Here is an 18,794-nt window from a genome sequence, read left to right on the forward strand (position 1 = left end):
CAAGAAAAATTCCAAACGTCAAAATTACGTTTTTTTGGGGGCAAATTTAGCGTAAAAAACAGGCGATAAAGATATAGCATCTGCGCAAAAATGGTATAATTAAAAATGTCAGCTGAAGACGCAGTCACTGAGCCCCATATCCCGTAAAATGAAAAAACTGTACATATATAATATAAAAATGTATATATCACACACACGTGGTCAAAATTGTTGGCACCCCTCGTTTAATGAAATACAAACCCCCAATGGTCACAGAAATAACTTGAATCTGACAAAAGTGATAATAAATAAAAACTCTATTAAAATGAACAACTGATAGTTAGACATTGCTTTTCAAATGTTTCCATAGATTTATTTATTTTTTTTTAAAAAACTCATGAAACAGGCCTGGACAGAAATGTTTGTACCCATGAAAATGTGACAAAAGGGACATGTTAAATCAAGGTGTGTCCACTAATTAGCATCACAGGTGTCTACAATCTTGTAATCAGTCAATGGGCCTGTATATAGGGCTACAGCTACCCACTGTGCTGTTTGGTGACATGGTGTGTACCACACTCAACATGGACCAGAGGAAGCAAAGGAAAAAGTTGTCTCAGGAGATTAGAAAGAAAATTATAGACAAGCAAGTTAAAGGTAAAGGTTATAAGACCATCTTCAAGCAGCTTGATGTCCCTGTGACTACAGTTGCACATATTATTCAGAAATTTAAGATCCATGGGACTGTAGCCCACCTCCCTGGACGTGGCCTCAGGAGAAAAATTGATGACAAATCAAAGAGACGAATAATACGAATGGTAACAAAAGAGCCCAGAAAAACGTATACAGAGATTAAAGGTGAATTTCAAGCTCAAGGAACAGCAGTGTCAGATCGCACCATCTATCGTTGTTTGAGCCAAAGTGAAGGACTAAGTAGGACACCATTGTTGAAAAAAAAATCATAAAAAAGCCAGACTGGAATTTGCCAAATTACATGTTGACAAGCCACAAAGCTTCTGGGAGAATGTCCTATGGACAGATGAGACAAAAATGGAACTTTTTGGCAAGGCACATTAGCTCTATGTTCACAGACGGAAAAATGAAGCATATCAAGAAAAAACCACTGTCACTACTGTGAAACATGGAGGAGGCTGTTATGTTCTGGGGCTGCTTTGCTGCATCTGGCACAGGGTGTCTTGAATCTTTGCAGGGTATAATGAAATCTCTGACCATCAAGGGATTCTAGAGAGCAATGTGCAGCCCAGTGCAGAAAACTTGGTCTCAGTCGGAGGTCATGGGTCTTGCAACAAGATAATGACCCAAAACACACAACTTAAAACACCCAAGAATGGCTGAAAACAGAAAACATTGGACTATTCTGAAGTGGCCTTCTATGAGCCCTGACCTAAATCCTATTGAGCATCTTTGGAAAGAGCTGAAACATGCTGTCTGTAAAAGGCAACCTTCAAACACGAGACAACTGGAGCAGTTTGCTCTTGAGGAGTGGGACAAAATACCTGTCAAGAGGTGCAGAAGTCTCGTTGACAGGAGTCGTTTCATTGCAGTGATTGCCTCAAAAGGTTGTGCAACAAAATATTAAGTTAAGGGACCATCATTTGTGTCCAGGCCGATTTCATGAGTTTTATTTTTTTTAAAAATTCTGTGGGAGCATGGCTAAAAAGTAATGATGCAATGTCTGACTTTCATTTTCGTAGATTTTTAATGTATTATTACTTTTGCCAGATTAAAGTTATTTCTATACCTTTGTGGGTTTTTCTTTCATTAAACGAGGAGTGCCAATAATTTTGACTGTGTGTGTTTGTATATAATATAATATATAATATTCTTCACCTGTTAGATCTCTGATCAGTGTGAGATGATCACTAAGGGCTATAAGAATAAGGACTGTTTTTAACTCCTTTAACCCAGAGCCAGGTTTTCACCAAGTTCATCTCCCTGGCCGTCATCCAGTGCTTGGACATTCCTCTGGCCAGCAGAAGTGTGAGACTCTATTGTTTGTACCATCTTGTGTTCTTGCTGGGAATGTACAATATATTTTTGTCTATTGGCGAATCAATAAAGTCTTACCAATGTGTGGTTCACTCATTCTATGTTGTCGGAGTAGTGTTTTGCCCATGGGGAAGCAGTGCGAACATTCATTGGGATGAGCACTAGTCTTTCGGAAAACAGACAGGCCAGAGAGCGAGAGGACCTACTGACCCTCATGTATCTGCAACTGGTGGCAGCGGTGGTGTACTACTCAGGGGACAAGTGTTGAAGACACCATCCAAGGGCTCCACAACAAGGAAGGCATATAGGCATACCTGCAATCAACAACCCAGTCCCAAGCAACCAGAATCCAGGAGTAGTTGTCAGCAATTGGGCATGAAGCCTCAAGCGAAGTGAGGGCTTTTGTTCTGCAATCAGTTTTGGGAATTCCAGTTCGCTTATTACCAGCTTCTCAAGCAGTACACCAGGATAAAGGTTTATAAACAGACTCTGTGACTTGCCCAATCCACAGCACTTTCATACATGCGGGCGCCTTGGACATATGTACAAAGACAGTCTCCAAAGCCGGGGCCCTATGCTTGGAGCCAGTCTGCCGGCCCAGCCGGTCAACATCTGCCTAGATGAGCCATCTGGATCAGAGGGATAGGGATTCTACCCTCAGGATACACCAGCAGAGGGAGTGATTACTCGGTTGAACACCCTAACTTCCATCGCCCTATGCCTAGAGCCTGCCTGCCAGCCCAGATGGTCAATGTCTAATCAGATGAGCCATTGTGGTATGAAGAATGCTAAGCCCGAGATACACCAGCAGCAGAGGGATATACCCTGTGCACACCCTACGACGTGTTGGATGCCCTACACCAGCTAACCTCTATTGCCACATCCAGCCCATCAATGTCAGTGACCCACAGGCCCTGGGTCTTCGAGACACTAGATCTTTCAGCACTCTGGTCAGCACAGATATTGTTCCCCCAGAATACCATTTACTAGGCAAAAGTTCATCTCCCTGGCCGTCAGCCAGTGCTTGGACATTCCTCTGGCCAGCAGAAATGTGAGACTCTGTTGCTTGAACTATTTTGTGTTCTTGCTGGGAATGTACAATATGTTTTTTCCTGTTGGTGAACCCATGAAGTCTTACCAATGTGTGGTTCACTGACCCTGCGTTATCTGAGTAGCGTTTTGCCCATGGGGGTGGAGTGTTAGCATTCAGTGGGATGAACCTTTTTCCGTGCAGTCTTTCTGAAGACAGCCAGACCAGCAGATGAGAGCACCCACTGACTCTCGTGTCTCCACAAATAATGTTTCCCACATGTCTACTTTACATCAACACAATTTTTTAAACTTTTTTGTTAGGACGTTAGAAGGGTTCAAAGCTTTTCAGCAATTTCTCATTTTTCCAACAAAATTTACAAAACCAATTTAATTTTTTATTTTTTTAGAGACCACATCACATTTGAAGTGACTTTCAGAGGCTTATGTAACAGAAAATTTCCAAAAGTGACACCATTTTAAAAACTGCACCCCTCAATGTGTCAAAGTGCTCAAAACAACATCCAAGTTTATTAACCCTTCAAATGCTTCACAGGAACGAAAGCAATTTTAATTTTTACAACAAAAATGTTTTAACCTCCCAAATATTTTTCCTTTTTACAAGGGTAGCAGGAGAAAATGCACCATTACAATTTGTTGTACAATTTCTCCTGGGTATGCGGATACCCCATATCTGGTGGAAATCTAATGTTTGGGCACACAGCAGGGCTGGAATCGTTAGACGACACCATTTTGTGTTTGTAGAACCCCTTATGCACCAAAACAGTGGAGTTCCCCCACAAGTGACCCCATTTTGGAAACTAGACCCCTCAAGAAATTTACCTAGATGGTTGCTGTGCACCTCGAACCCCTAAGTGTGTCACACAGTTGTTAAAACATTGAGATGTGAAAATTTAATTTTTAACCTCAAAAATCTTACTTTAACACCAAATTTTTCATTTTCACTAGGGTAACATGAGATAATGCACCATACAATTTGTCATGCAATTTTTTTTCTGAGTACGCCAATACCACACATGTTTGAAAACTACTTTCGAGGCAATGTACAAAGTAAAGAATGGAAGGAGCGCCATATTGGAGTTCAGATTTAGTTGGAATGGTTTACAAGTTCCATGTCACATTGGCAGAGCCCCTGAGGTGCTATTGTGACGCCCTGGTCAAGCCAGGGGTCACAGGTTATCACACCACCACACCCTACACCCCAGTTAGGAACACCCAAGCTACCAAAATCCTTGTTGCCTTCCTCCAGGGGCTGATGTTCACACCAGGGGGTGGGCCAGGCGGTTGGCTCCACCCACCGAGGAGTTCACAGCCCTGGAGGCGGGAAGAACCAGGCAGAACGGAGTTGAGCTCAGGCAGAGCTTGAGGAGGAACAGTTAGGGAAGTGAAGGAGTGAGGAAGGTGAAGTGAAGTGGAAGGAAGTAGTAGTAAAGCCAAAGAGAAAGCTGAAGTGACAGAAAAGAGACAGTAGTAAAGCCTGAAGTTGGTCCGGCTGTGTGCCCCGGACAGTGACAGCAAGGTCAGCAGACAGCGGTGATAGTCTGCAGGGGGACTGCTCGGAGGTTGCTAGAAGGACCGCGGACGGGTAGTGGCCCGGCGGTCTGGAGCAGTATACGAAGAACAGTCAGCACCAGGGCAGGGGCCTTTCGGATCCCGGCAAGGCTAGGGGTCGCCATAATTTGCCAAATCCGTCAGTGAAGGGGACATCTGTCTCCTAACAACCAAGTCCCGATTGAAGGCAACAGTCCAACCGTTACAGAGAGACACCGCCACCGCCAGGGCACCAGTTTCTCAGGGCCAGCGCCTGCGGGCAAGAGAAGTGGGGCTCCTCCGGCTCATATCCAAGCCGGGGAGTGGGGTAACCGGTGGGAATCCATCGCTACCAACAACCGTACTTAGGTGCAGGAAAAAGGGACCGTCACCGTCACCTACTGGGGGAGAGCAAGTGCAGCCGTCCGTGGGAACCGTCTTTCCAGCCGTGTGTTTTACCGAGAACTGTGTCATCGTCTCAGGCTGAGTGAGTACCACAGTGCCGCAAGGCACAGCGCTGCCCCCGCGTCCCTGCACCCCACCAAGCCCTGCATCACCCACCTCATCACTGGGCCCCGGGAGCACCACAACCCCTACCCACGGAGGGCACATCAACAACTGGCTGCTCCATACCATCACTCCCGGGCTCCCCATACAGAGCAGCGGTGGTGTCAACAAATCACCACAACCGTGGGTGGCGTCACGGACAATAAACAATCCCCACACCCAAAAACCCCCTTTCACTCATGGGCGAGGAGCGCCGCTCGAGTCCCCGGGATCCGGCCCATCGCTCGAGCCACCGAGCAGCGGCAGGCCGCAGCAGCCGCGGCAGCCGGACCCGAGCAGCAGTGGGAGAGTGCGGCGTCCCCTCCTCCGCCCGCGACACTACAACAGCAGAAATCCCCCACAAATGACCCCATTTTACAACTTGCACCCTTCAGTGAATTAAATCTAGGGGTGCAGTGAGCATATTGACACCATAGGTGTGTAACAAAGTGTTATACTATTGGACGGTGAAGAATAAATAATTACATTTTTACCAGTAAGATGTTGTTTTTACCGCAGACTTCCAATTTGCACAAGGCGAATAGGTAAAACAGGCCCTAAAATGTGCTACACAATTTCTCCTCAACGAGACAATACCCCACATTTGACTTTACAGTACTGTTTGTCCGCAGCACAGGGCTTGGGAGTAAAGGAGCGCTATTTGATTTTTGGAGCACAGATCTCCCTAGAATAATTTATGGACTCCATTTGCAGAGCCCCTAAGTGCCAGAACTTAACAAATCCCCTTCAAGTGACAACATTTTGGAAATTACACTGCTCTAGGAATTTACCGGGTGTAGGGATGATTTAGTCATTGGAAAACACCCATGATGTCAAATGCAGTGAATGTTGCAGAATTAAAAATTACAATATATCCTTGTTGTGCACAGTACATTGTAGTGCCCGTACATTGTGCCCAGCTCATGCTTCTGGAAACCTGCACTCATAAATTAGGCAGGCTCTCCTCACGACAACAATGCCAAATATGTGGATACTAACTGGTTTAGGCACATTGTTGGTGTTACGTCACCACCGGAGTTCGCTCCAGCGACTTCTACTCCAATCGCCAGGCGACGCCGTGTTCCTGCCGTGGATATTTCTGGTGATGGGAAGAGGAGTCGATGCCAGCAGCACCGGTGGGCGCAGGCTCCGATCATCCACTAGTCTGGGTTATCTTGGGATCTGCAGTACCACTGGCTGACTATAGGTGGCGTGTGTCTTCCAGCTGAAGTTGCCATCCTTCAGCTACAGCCAGTGGGAAGACACCACACCCTTCTTAATTCCCCTCCTGTCTGCTGACCTCTGGCAGAGATAGTTCTGATTTCCTGGCTCCTGGTCCGCCCGATTCTGTTTTGTGATTCCTGTGTACTGACTTCTGCGTGTTTTCGGACTACCCTCCTGCCTGCTGTTTTTGTACCTCGCTGCCCGATCCGGATTTGACCTCTGCTACGTTTTCTGATTATGTCATTACCTGCCGATTCCGTCCCTGTTCTGCTATTCCTGGTTTGACCCTGCCTGACGACTACTCTCATCGGATTGCAGCCTTCTACACGTAGTGATCTCCAGTTCCCTGTGTAATTCCAAATCCCTGTATAGGGGTTAAAGGGTTTCAGGGTTCTGGGGGTCCTGCTTGGTGAGTGGCTTCCCTCTAGCCTGTCCATCACATCCCATCTGAGTCTCTGGATCCAGGCAGGTGTTACAGTCGGGCTCAGAAGGCATTGGGGAATTTATATTTGGGTTCACAGATTTTGCTGGATTTCTTTTTTGAGGGAGGAGCCATTACACTTTTTCAGAGCCTTTGTGATACCAGTAACGTGGTAGCCCCCTATATTTCTGTTAACTGATGATGGACCTGAGTGGTAACTTGTGATTTTGTGGGTTGAGGTGAATACTATTTGGCGATTTGGGTACAGAATATTTTAGATCAGTTCACATTTATCCTGTGCTCTATGCTGAGCACTTACATTGGAGTTTCAATTTACATTACATTACAGTGAATTTTCGTTGGACATTTTTCAGAGATTTACACGTAATTCCCTGTGTAAATGCCCAGCGTAGCATGCAGGATAAATATGAGTCGCGCTGTACAGCCATCTTTAGTGGGCAGAATAAACAAATCAGCAGCAGTTGAAGAACTGGCTCTATTTATTTACGGTATTTATTTATTTATTTTTTACGCCATACACCATGCAGTATGTGACTCAGCAGCTTTGTTCCTCCGGTTAGCATGATTACAGCGATACCAGATTTACATTTTTTTTGAGGTTTGGGCTTCTATCAAATTAAAAACTTTTTTTTTTTTTTTACAAAACAAAAGTTGTTTTGCTTCACGAGATTTTAAACGTTATAGTTTTTTTTTTCTTTCTTCAGCCAACAGAATCATGTGAGGGCTTGTTTTTGTGGGATGAGTTGGAGTTTTTATTGGTACCATTTTGGGGCACATAATTTTTGATCGCTTTCTATTCCACTTTTTGTGAGGAAGAATCAGCCACTTGGGAATATGTTTGTTTGGTTTTTTTTTTTCATTTTATGCCATTTGATTTTACTCATAAAAGTGATGACCACTTTATTCTTCAACTTTTTGATTGCGTTTTATTCCATTTTTTTGTCAGCTGTATGATGGAAAGACATTATTTATACTAATTTTTTCTTACCGTATTTATTGAAGGGGTTAACTAGTTTGTCAGTTTTATAGCTCATGTTGTTCTTCTAGAGACTGGCTCCTTCCAAAGTGGTCAGCATAAGAATGAGATTCTATAAGGCTACTTTCACACATCAGTTTTTTGGCATTAGGCACAATCTGGCGTGTGCCTGATGCAACGGATCCGGTGCAGAATATGCAAAAATGGATGCGCCGGATCTGTTTTGTCCGTTTTTTGCTGGATCCGTTTTTTTACAATAAATTAGAGCATGCTCAGTTTAAAAAAACAGATCCGGCGGCCGCATCAGTTTTTTGCCGCATTACGCCGGATCTTGTGTCCATAGGCTTCCATTTGTTGCAGACATTTTTGCGCCAAATCTGCATCTCTTAGCAAAAAAAAAAAATGCATTGAGGAAGGAGCAGCTGTCATGGAACAGGACTTTAGGGGTGTTGTGTGGCTGTGACCCCGTCCCCCCTCTTTCTCTTTTCTTTCTGTTTGATTCTATCCATAATGTTACTGTAGTGGGTGAGCATACCCCCTACAGGAGGGAGCTGAGATAACCCGGAATTGTAATTAATAAAAATGTTTTATTTGTATCTGCATGTGTATTGTGTTAGGGTACCCCTAGTGGCCGGGTGGGACGGCTGTCACCACAGTGGGGAGGAGGAGCCGGCAGAAGCAAGGGGGAAGGGAGAGCAAGGGTTGAGAAGGAAAGAAAAGATCAGGAGAGCAGTTGTCTCGGGGACGGGAGCGGAGCAGCAGAGCCGGGGCAGAGTGTGGGAGCTGAAGGACAGAAAGCCGGAGAGAACAGGAGCGGGTGGAACCTCATAGGGTGAAGCAGTCCGGTGTGGGTCCGGGCTGTAGGTAGCCAGAAGTGGGAGCCGGGCGAAGAGGAGTAGTCAGGCACATCCCCACTGGAGGGGACGCAAGGACAGGCTTTCCCCAGCTGAAGGAAGCGTATCATCACCTTATTGCCTCGTGTGGAGCTTTGTGAAGAATAAAGATGTTTGTTAATTGCATTGAACCATGCCTGAAGAGTGTTTGTGCGCCGGACAACACCTGCACCACCACCACACTCTGCCCCACCAAGGCATCTCCTGTCCCCCCAGTGACGGTGGCGCCAGGGGTAAGCCTGACAGCAAGGGCCACGACTACAAGCCCGGAGGCACCCCTGGCACCCCGTTACATTACTATATTACATCACTGTGCTGTTTGTAATTCCAGATAGCAGTGAAAGCAGAAAGATCTACCAAGTAAATCTGGCTATCAGCATGGGTAGAAACAATGAAACATAACTATGTACTATCCAAATAGGCCACAAGAAAATGGCCGCCACCTTAACCAATTAGACTCATGGGGCGTGGCCAGGAATGCACAGCTACATCCAGCAAAGGAGAAAGGACCACCGTGACTCCACAGAGGGGACAGCAAGTGTCATAACATCCGGGTGAGAGGTGAGGAGGAGGGCGGTACAGGGAGCCCGGAAAGCAGAAACATTGGTGAGGCTGGCAGTGGCTGTGGAGATGTTCAGAAGCAGCGGACCTGTGTCCTCACTGATCAGCGTGGTGTTCTGTGCTGTGCAGGAGGAGTGGACTGTGGTGCCCTGTGTCCTCAGCATTCTAGTGTCAGGCTATGGGGCTGACTGTGCCTTGTGCAGGAGGAGTGGACTGTAGTGTACTGTGCGTGTCTATGTATTCTAGTGTCAGGCTATGGGGCTGACTGTGCCTTGTGCAGGAGGAGTGGACTGTAATGTACTGTGTCCTCAGTAGTCTAGTGTCAGGCTATGGGGCTGACTGTGCCTTGTGCAGGAGGAGTGGACTGTGGTGTCCTGTGTCCTCAGTATTCTAGTGTCAGGCTATGGGGCTGACTGTGCCTTGTGCAGGAGGAGTGGACTGTAATGTACTGTGTCCTCAGTATTCTAGTGTCAGGCTATGAAGCTGACTGTGCCTTGTGCAGGAGGAGTGGACTGTAGTGTACTGTGCGTGTCTATGTATTCTAGTGTCAGACTATGGGACTGACTGTGCCTTGTGCAGGAGGAGTGGACTGTAGTGTACTGTGCGTGTCTATGTATTCTAGTGTCAGGCTATGGGGCTGACTGTGCCTTGTGCAGGAGGAGTGGACTGTGGTGTCCTGTGTCCTCAGCATTCTAGTGTCAGGCTATGGGGCTGACTGTGCCTTGTGCAGGAGGAGTGGACTGTAGTGTACTGTGCGTGTCTATGTATTCTAGTGTCAGGCTATGGGGCTGACTGTGCCTTGTGCAGGAGGAGTGGACTGTAATGTACTGTGTCCTCAGTAGTCTAGTGTCAGGCTATGGGGCTGACTGTGCCTTGTGCAGGAGGAGTGGACTGTGGTGTCCTGTGTCCTCAGCATTCTAGTGTCAGGCTATGGGGCTGACTGTGCCTTGTGCAGGAGGAGTGGACTGTGGTGTCCTGTGTCCTCAGTATTCTAGTGTCAGGCTATGGGGCTGACTGTGCCTTGTGCAGGAGGAGTGGACTGTAATGTACTGTGTCCTCAGTATTCTAGTGTCAGGCTATGAAGCTGACTGTGCCTTGTGCAGGAGGAGTGGACTGTAGTGTACTGTGCGTGTCTATGTATTCTAGTGTCAGACTATGGGACTGACTGTGCCTTGTGCAGGAGGAGTGGACTGTAGTGTACTGTGCGTGTCTATGTATTCTAGTGTCAGGCTATGGGGCTGACTGTCCCTTGTGCAGGAGGAGTGGACTGTAGTGTACTGTGCGTGTCTATGTATTCTAGTGTCAGGCTATGGGACTGACTGTGCCTTGTGCAGGAGGAGTGGACTGTAGTGTACTGTGCGTGTCTATGTATTCTAGTGTCAGGCTATGGGGCTGACTGTGCCTTATGGAGGAGGAGTGGACTGTAGTGTACTGTGCGTGTCTATGTATTCTAGTGTCAGGCTATGGGACTGACTGTGCCTTGTGCAGGAGGAGTGGACTGTAGTGTACTGTGCGTGTCTGTATTCTAGTGTCAGGCTATGGGGCTGACTGTGCCTTATGGAGGAGGAGTGGACTGTAGTGTACTGTGCGTGTCTATGTATTCTAGTGTCAGGCTATGGGGCTGACTGTGCCTTATGGAGGAGGAGTGGACTGTAGTGTACTGTGCGTCCTTTGTATTCTACGTTTAGGTGATCTGCTGTCACCAGGGTTGCCAACCATCCAGAAGTTCCAGGACAGTCTGTAGGAATAACGCACTTTGTTGCCTTATCTATAAATATTTTTTTATTAAGGCTTGTCTATTGTTTTGTTTTTTCTTTAAAAGCTGATAAGACTTGTGCAGACTTTGACTGTAATAATCTGTTTACAGTGAATTCAGCTGATGTCTCCATATAAGAATTATGGACTGTAGACACACAATCACTTATGATGATTATTATTGTTTTCCAATGTGTCCTTAAAAATATTCGCGGTCTGTGATTTGCTGATAAGTTGTCCATAAAAAAAAAAAAAAGTTAAGTTGGCAACCCTGGCTGTCATCCATCTCTTGCACTTATTCACTGCATTGATGTGTAGCTGCAGTTAAAAAGGGCGAGGGGCAGTGTTCTCTGTGTATAAAGTTTAGGGGTGGCCGGGATATAATGAGGGAGTGTAGGGGGATGACGATAGTGGCGGTCGTGTGGCTGGGGGGGATTTAGAGGTGTGAAATGAGCTAGGGTGTCTGGTGGGTGGGAATTGGGGGTGGTATAATGCTGTGGTTTGTGGTCTGATTTCGTATAGGTAAGAGTGGTGTATGTATGTGTATATGTGTGTGTGTGTATTTATTTATATATATATATATATATATATATATATATATATATATATCTCAGTTCTGTGGTATGTATGTCCGTCCTGGACAGCCACCTTCAAATGTATGGGGTGATACAGCAATCAGTTGTGCCCAAGCAATAAGTGACAAGTTTGCATTATGGGTAAAGGGGTTTCTTCGGGAATGTGATAAAATATGGCCCTTGTCACATATATCAGACTGCAACCCATCCTAGTCATGTGTTAGGACAATACATGAAAAAGGAGTATTGATCCAAAGAATGATGTACATAAGAAAAACATTTATTCAGAATATAATAAAAACAGGTGTAGAGAAAGAAGAGGTTATTCAAAATAGATCCAAAAGGCTGTGCATCTCATAGATATGCACACACACAAATATATACAAAATGCAGCAAATGGACACAAACCTTTATTAGTGTATGCAGGAAATAGGCTATATATAGGGCCCACACAAAATAACAAAAAAAAGGGCTGAAGGTAAAGGCATGGCATGTGCTATAGTCTCAATGTCCACAAGGTGACAGCAGAGGATCAAAAAAAGTGCATGAGCTACTTAGGCTGCTTTCACACTACGTCTTTTTAACATCCGTCCTGAACGTTTTTTTAACGCAGAAACGGATCCAGTGCAAATGCGTTTTCATTTCAATGCATTTGCAATGGACTCGCGTTAACATGCGTTCACCTGCGTTTGCGTGCGTTATAGTCAGGATCCAGCGACTTGCAGTTTTTTAACATCTTTCAAAAACGCTACTTGTAGTGTTTTTGAGCTGCGACCAACTTCTGCAAATTGCTGGATCCTGACTATACTGCACGCAAACGCATGTGAACGCTGGCGTGCTGATAGACAGGATCCTGCTTGCTCTACTGAGCATGCCCAGAAGCCAGCCTCCGTGATCTGTCTATCTCTCTCCTCCCTCTGTCTCTTTCCCCCTCCCTCTCCCCCACCTGAGAGCTGCGGACACTCGTAACCAAGGTAAATATCGGGTAACCACTTATCTTAGTTACCCGATATTTACGTTGGTAACGTGTGCAGGGAGCTCGGCTCCTAGCAGCTGCAGATGCTTGTAACCAAAGTAAATATCGGGTATCCAAGCAAGTATACCCGATGTTTACCTTGGTTACGAGCCTCACAGCTGTCAGATGCCGGCTCCCAGTCTGGCACGTTTAGTTCCCCTCACTCCGATCACATGACTCCAATGCCCGCCCCTAAACATCCAGTGACAGGATCCTGCAAAGTAACACATGCGTTTGCATGCATTTTTTGCTGTAAAAGCAGGATCCGCTTTTGCAGCAAAAAACCGTTCAGAACGCATGTTAAAAAGACGTAGTGTGAAAGCAGCCTTAGTTGGATAAATTTAATGCACAATTACAAATGGAGAACTAGTGGAGAAAGGCTGTGCAGGACTTACAGGGTCCGCACTATGGCGCTGTCTGGTAAAACAGGGCAAAATGAATGGATGTTTGACCACCAGAAAGTACATAACGTATCACCATATCTCAAAGCACTGGGGGTGCCTTTGTCACTTGCATTTTCCATGCCTTGTTTGTATATGGTGATCTTCTGTCCATTTTTATATGTGCTTTTTGTCTGCTACGTCTTCAGACCACTATCTTTGTTCACCTCTATATGTCACTAGCATTTCATGCAGTGCTCTGTTTAGATATGGTGATACGTTATGTACTTTCTTGTGGTCAAACATCCATTCATTTTGCCCCGTTTTACCAGACAGCGCCATAGTGCGGACCCTGTAAAGGGGGATTTACACGCAACGACATTGCTAACGAGATGTCGTTGGGGTCACGGAATTCGTGATGCACATCCGACCTCGTTAGCAACATCGTAGCATGTGAAACGTACGAATGACCGCTAATGATCAAAATTACTCACCTAATCATTGATCGTTGACACGTCGTTCTAATCCCAAATATCGTTGCTGTTGCAGGACGCAGGTTTCTTGTCGTTCCTGCGGCAGCACACATCGCTACATGTGACACCCCAGGAACGAGGAACAACAGCTTACCTGCGTCCTCCGGCAACGAGGTGGGCGTCACTTTCTTTCGGCTGCTCTCCGCCCCTCCGCTTCTATTGGCTGTCGTGTGACGTCGCTGTGACGCTGCACGAACCGTCCCCTTATAAAGGAGGCAGGTAAGTCCGTATGATGGGTCCAAGCGATGTTGTGCTCCACGGGCAGCGATTTGCCCATGGAGCACAACCGACGGGGGCGGGTGCTTTCACCAGCGTACCGCTTGCGATGTTGCTGCGTGTAAAGCAGCCTTTAGTCCTGCACATCCTTTCTCTTCTAGTTCTCCATTTGCAATTGTGCATTAAACTTATCCAAATCGATTTCTCATGCACTTTGCACTTTTTTGATCCTCTACTGAGCAGGGCTGGGACTGAGCACAATGGCTTTCATTTCCCTCCATCCTCAGTTCTCCTGCGTGCGGAGTCAGTCCGTGTCCTGCTGTAAAGTTGTCAGGCTAACGGAACAAAACACGGCACAATGGAGGATGAAGCAAGAGATAAAACCCATAGGGCTGAGTCAGCAAAGAGAAGACTTATTTAATTTTTTTTTTCTCGTCGCACAGCCCTACTCAGCAGCTTTGTTCTTGATGACCGTCTCAAGTTGTGTTTCCTCACAGCTCCGAATCAAAATACAGTTAGGTCCAGAAATATTTGGACAGTGACACAATTTTGGCGAGTTGGGCTCTGCATGCCACCACATTGGATTTGAAATGAAACCTCTACAACAGAATTCAAGTGCAGATTGTAACGTTTAATTTGAAGGTTTGAACAAAAATATCTGATAGAAATTGTAGGAATTGTACACATTTCTTTACAAACACTCCACATTTTAGGAGGTCAAAAGTAATTGGACAAATAAACCAAACCCAAAAAAAATATTTTTATTTTCAATATTTTGTTGCGAATCCTTTGGAGGCAATCACTGCCTTAAGTCTGGAACCCATGGACATCACCAAACGCTGGGTTTCCTCCTTCTTAATGCTTTGCCAGGCCTTTACAGCCGCAGAATTCAGGTCTTGCTTGTTTGTGGGTCTTTCCGTCTTAAGTCTGGATTTGAGCAATTGAAATGCATGCTCAATTGGGTTAAGATCTGGTGATTGACTTGGCCATTGCAGAATGTTCCACTTTTTTGCACTCATGAACTCCTGGGTAGCTTTGGCTGTATGCTTGGGGTCATTGTCCATCTGTACTATGAAGAGCCGTCCGATCAACTTTGCGGCATTTGGCTGAATCTGGGCTGAAAGTATATCCCGGTACACTTCAGAATTCATCCGGCTACTCTTGTCTGCTGTTATGTCATCAATAAACACAAGTGACCCAGTGCCATTGAAAGCCATGCATGCCCATGCCATCACGTTGCCTCCACCATGTTTTACAGAGGATGTGGTGTGCCTTGGATCATGTGCCGTTCCCTTTCCTCTCCAAACTTTTTTCTTCCCATCATTCTGGTACAGGTTGATCTTGGTCTCATCTGTCCATAGAATACTTTTCCAGAACTGAGTTGGCTTCATGAGGTGTTTTTCAGCAAATTTAACTCTGGCCTGTCTATTTTTGGAATTGATGAATGGTTTGCATCTAGATGTGAACCCTTTGTATTTACTTTCATGGAGTCTTCTCTTTACTGTTGACTTGGAGACAGATACACCTACTTCACTGAGAGTGTTCTGGACTTCAGTTGATGTTGTGAACGGGTTCTTCTTCACCAAAGAAAGTATGCGGCGATCATCCACCACTGTTGTCATCCGTGGACGCCCAGGCCTTTTTGAGTTCCCAAGCTCACCAGTCAATTCCTTTTTTCTCAGAATGTACCCGACTGTTGATTTTGCTACTCCAAGCATGTCTGCTATCTCTCTGATGGATTTTTTTCTTTTTTTTCAGCCTCAGGATGTTCTGCTTCACCTCAATTGACAGTTCCTTAGACCGCATGTTGTCTGGTCACAGCAACAGCTTCCAAATGCAAAACCACACACCTGTAATCAACCCCAGACCTTTTAACTACTTCATTGATTACAGGTTAACGAGGGAGACTCCTTCAGAGTTAATTGCAGCCCTTAGAGTCCCTTGTCCAATTACTTTTGGTCCCTTGAAAAAGAGGAGGCTATGCATTACAGAGCTATGATTCCTAAACCCTTTCTCCGATTTGGATGTGAAAACTCTCATATTGCAGCTGGGAGTGTGCACTTTCAGCCCATATTATATATATATATATATATATATATATATATATATATATATATATATATATATATATTTGTATTTCTGAACATGTTTTTGTAAACAGCTAAAATAACAAAACTTGTGTCACTGTCCAAATATTTCTGGACCTTAACTGTATGTCTAGAAAGTGGGAGAAAACCGGAGAACCCAGAGGAACCCCACACAAACATGGGGAGAATGTACAAACTCCTTGCAGATGTTGTCCTTGGTGGGATTTGAACCCGGGCCCCCAGCTCTACAGTGCTAACTATGGGGAACCACTGTTCAGTTTTATTGCTTAGACATATTCGAATGCTCTATTAGACCATGTATGAGGGGCTGCTGATAAGTCTTTGGCTTTGTGATCTTTTTTCATTTCTATGGTAACGAATATTATATCACATGAAACCCTTATGTGTGTAATTTATGTTTTCAAAATTTTGTGTTTTGTTGCTTATGGCAACAGTGTTCTACACATGCAGGAAAACAAAATGGCGGAGTCTAATGCAATATTCACAGCAACTGAGAGCAAAGGAGGGATAAAATTCTTGTTTCTCCAAGGAAAGTCTGCAAAGGATATTTATGGTGATATGTCGCAGACATTGGGGGATCAGTGCCCTTCATATTCCACAGTTAAGAACTGGGTTGCCAAATTTAAAATGGCCAACTTCAGCACCAATGATGAGGAACGTCCTGGACGACCAAGAATGGTTGTTGTTCTGGAGATCATCAATGCTGTGCACAACCTCATACTGGAGAATCCATGAATTTCAGCTAAAGTAATAGCAGACATCATGGGGATTTCCCGTGAACGTGTTTATGTCATTATCCATGAACATTTGGACATGAGGAAGCGATCTGCAAAGTGGGTCCCCAAATGTTTGACAACAGATCAGAGAAGCTGCGAGTGAAAATTTGCCAGTCAATTTGTCAGTGTTTCTTGACTGATAAGAACTTCCTGGATTGACTGGTCACTATGGATGAGACCTGGATTTATTTGTATGACCCTGAAAACAAGGAGCAGTCAAGAGTGGAGGCACAGTGGTTCTCCTTGTCAAAAGGGTTCCACCATCAATGCAAGGTATTACATTGAACTTTTGGACCAATTAAAGGCAGCTCTGAAGGCCAAAAGGCACGGCAAGCTGTCCAAAGGAATCTTGTTCCTGCAAGACAACGCCTCCACTCACACTGCACAAGCGACTACGGCAAAACTGGCAGAGCTGATCTTTCAGCTGGATGACCACCCACCTTATTCACCAGATCTAGCTTTCTACAACTATCATTTGTTCCCAAACCTGAAGAAACACCACAAGGGTACCAAATTTCACACCATTTCTGATGCCATGGCTGCTACGGATACCTGGTTTTTGACACAACCGAAATCCTTCTTTTTGCTAGGCTTACAGAACTTGGATTACCAATAGAAAAGTGTGTTGTCATCAGTGGAGAGTATGTGGAATGAATGTAAAGTTTCATCATCCTATCTCGTTTCCTTCTGGGTAAAGCCAAAGACTTATCAGCAGCTCCTCTTATAATGAAAAAAAAGTCTGAAGGCTGCTATTAGCCTTCATTTGATTATTAGAAGTAGTTGTCCTGGACTGACCTACATCCCAAACATCGGAGAACAGAATTGCCAAACATAAACCACTTACAGATCCCAAATCTGAGAACAAATCACCCCATTATACACCCACTCCCCTAAATCCCACAACAGACACCCCTTCTCACTAAACAACCTCCTAAATGCCACTACAGAACCCTCCCCCCAATTATACCTTCTTTTCCCTCCACAAACCTTTAACACTGAGAAAACTGCTCCCATTAAATACGTGTCATAAAACATGTGGAACATGACGCACACCTCATTGTCCTCAGCCATTTACCAGTGAATCGACTGGTCACCCTGCTTTCTACTACCAGGAGTGCATAAACTGCGGCCAGGGAACCACATGCAACCGGTGAGACCATTCGCTATGGTCCCCAACTATATGGACACACAAATGGTTGTCTGACAGGTTAACTAAACTCCTCTACATAGAAAATAGAAATTGCAACACCAACAAGGGAAAGTCATCGAATTATGGAAATTACAAGCTGATAGATGTGTTCATGACATGCAAATGTAGACAAAATGGCAACCATTTTCAAAACATGTGCAGAAATGCCCGCACTTGGCCTTGGCTGCTATCACTGTTAAGCAGACAATTCATCAAAACCTGCTGCTGTCAGCCACAGTGTAATCGCTGACCAATGTCTTCTCAGATGTGCTCGATGGGATACAAGTCTGGAGACGCTGTGGTCATGGGAGCACGTCTAGGCCATACAGACTGCTCACAGTAGCATAAGCAACTTGTGGCCCCATGTTGACAAATGGCCTTACCACTGGTTCCACCACCAAATCAATGCTGAGCTGTTAGTGTACCTGGAATGAAGACTAAAGGAGTCCGGCTATAGTATGTTATGCCATCCCGCAGCATAATAACCGGAGAAGGACTAGTGTGTCATTCCCTTGTGAAGGCCACTTAATGGTGTTGCTTATGTGCTCTCCAGACCAATGTTTGGCTATTATTGTATGCAAAACAAAATCGGGACTCATTCCTGAAGAGGTTAGACCTCCATTCCAGCCGCGATTGCCATCTTCCACTTCCCCATAAAAGCCTTTCAGAGCAGTTGCCTGAACACCTTCATGAAGGATCATAATAGCAGTCCTATTCCTAGGATTATGGTGTGGGTTGGCATAATGTTCAATAGCCAGACACTTCTAGTGTTCATTCAAGGTACACTAACAGCTCTGCGTTCCATTGATTTAGTGGTGAAACCACTGGAAGACAGAGCAGAAAAGGCAGGGACAACTTTCAGTTTTTGAATGGGCATAACATCAGGCAAAACAGTCCATGGTCCCATGTGCAGAAACACTTTTGGTTTTTTTGGGGGTTTTTTGCCACGCGTCCACTCAGCTCTGAAGTTTTTTGTTTTTTTTTCTCCGGCATTTTGCCATTCTTTTTCTTGGTTATCGGTGCAGTTTTGAATCAG

At 45.2% G+C, this 18,794-nt stretch overlaps 1 protein-coding gene across 1 annotated transcript in view; it reads left to right on the plus strand.

The window, feature by feature from the left end:
• Window positions 1–18,794, plus strand: part of LOC142312712 (uncharacterized) — a 167,417-nt gene that overhangs the window by 51,599 nt on the left and 97,024 nt on the right. Inside the window, exons 8-9 of the mRNA XM_075351700.1 lie at window positions 8,982–9,032; window positions 9,212–9,256. Coding sequence (XP_075207815.1) covers window positions 8,982–9,032; window positions 9,212–9,256 — 96 coding nt within the window. The remainder of the gene's footprint in view (window positions 1–8,981; window positions 9,033–9,211; window positions 9,257–18,794) is intronic.

This window comes from Anomaloglossus baeobatrachus, chromosome 5, assembly GCF_048569485.1.
Source record: "Anomaloglossus baeobatrachus isolate aAnoBae1 chromosome 5, aAnoBae1.hap1, whole genome shotgun sequence".
In the NCBI taxonomy this organism is placed as follows: domain Eukaryota; kingdom Metazoa; phylum Chordata; class Amphibia; order Anura; family Aromobatidae; genus Anomaloglossus; species Anomaloglossus baeobatrachus.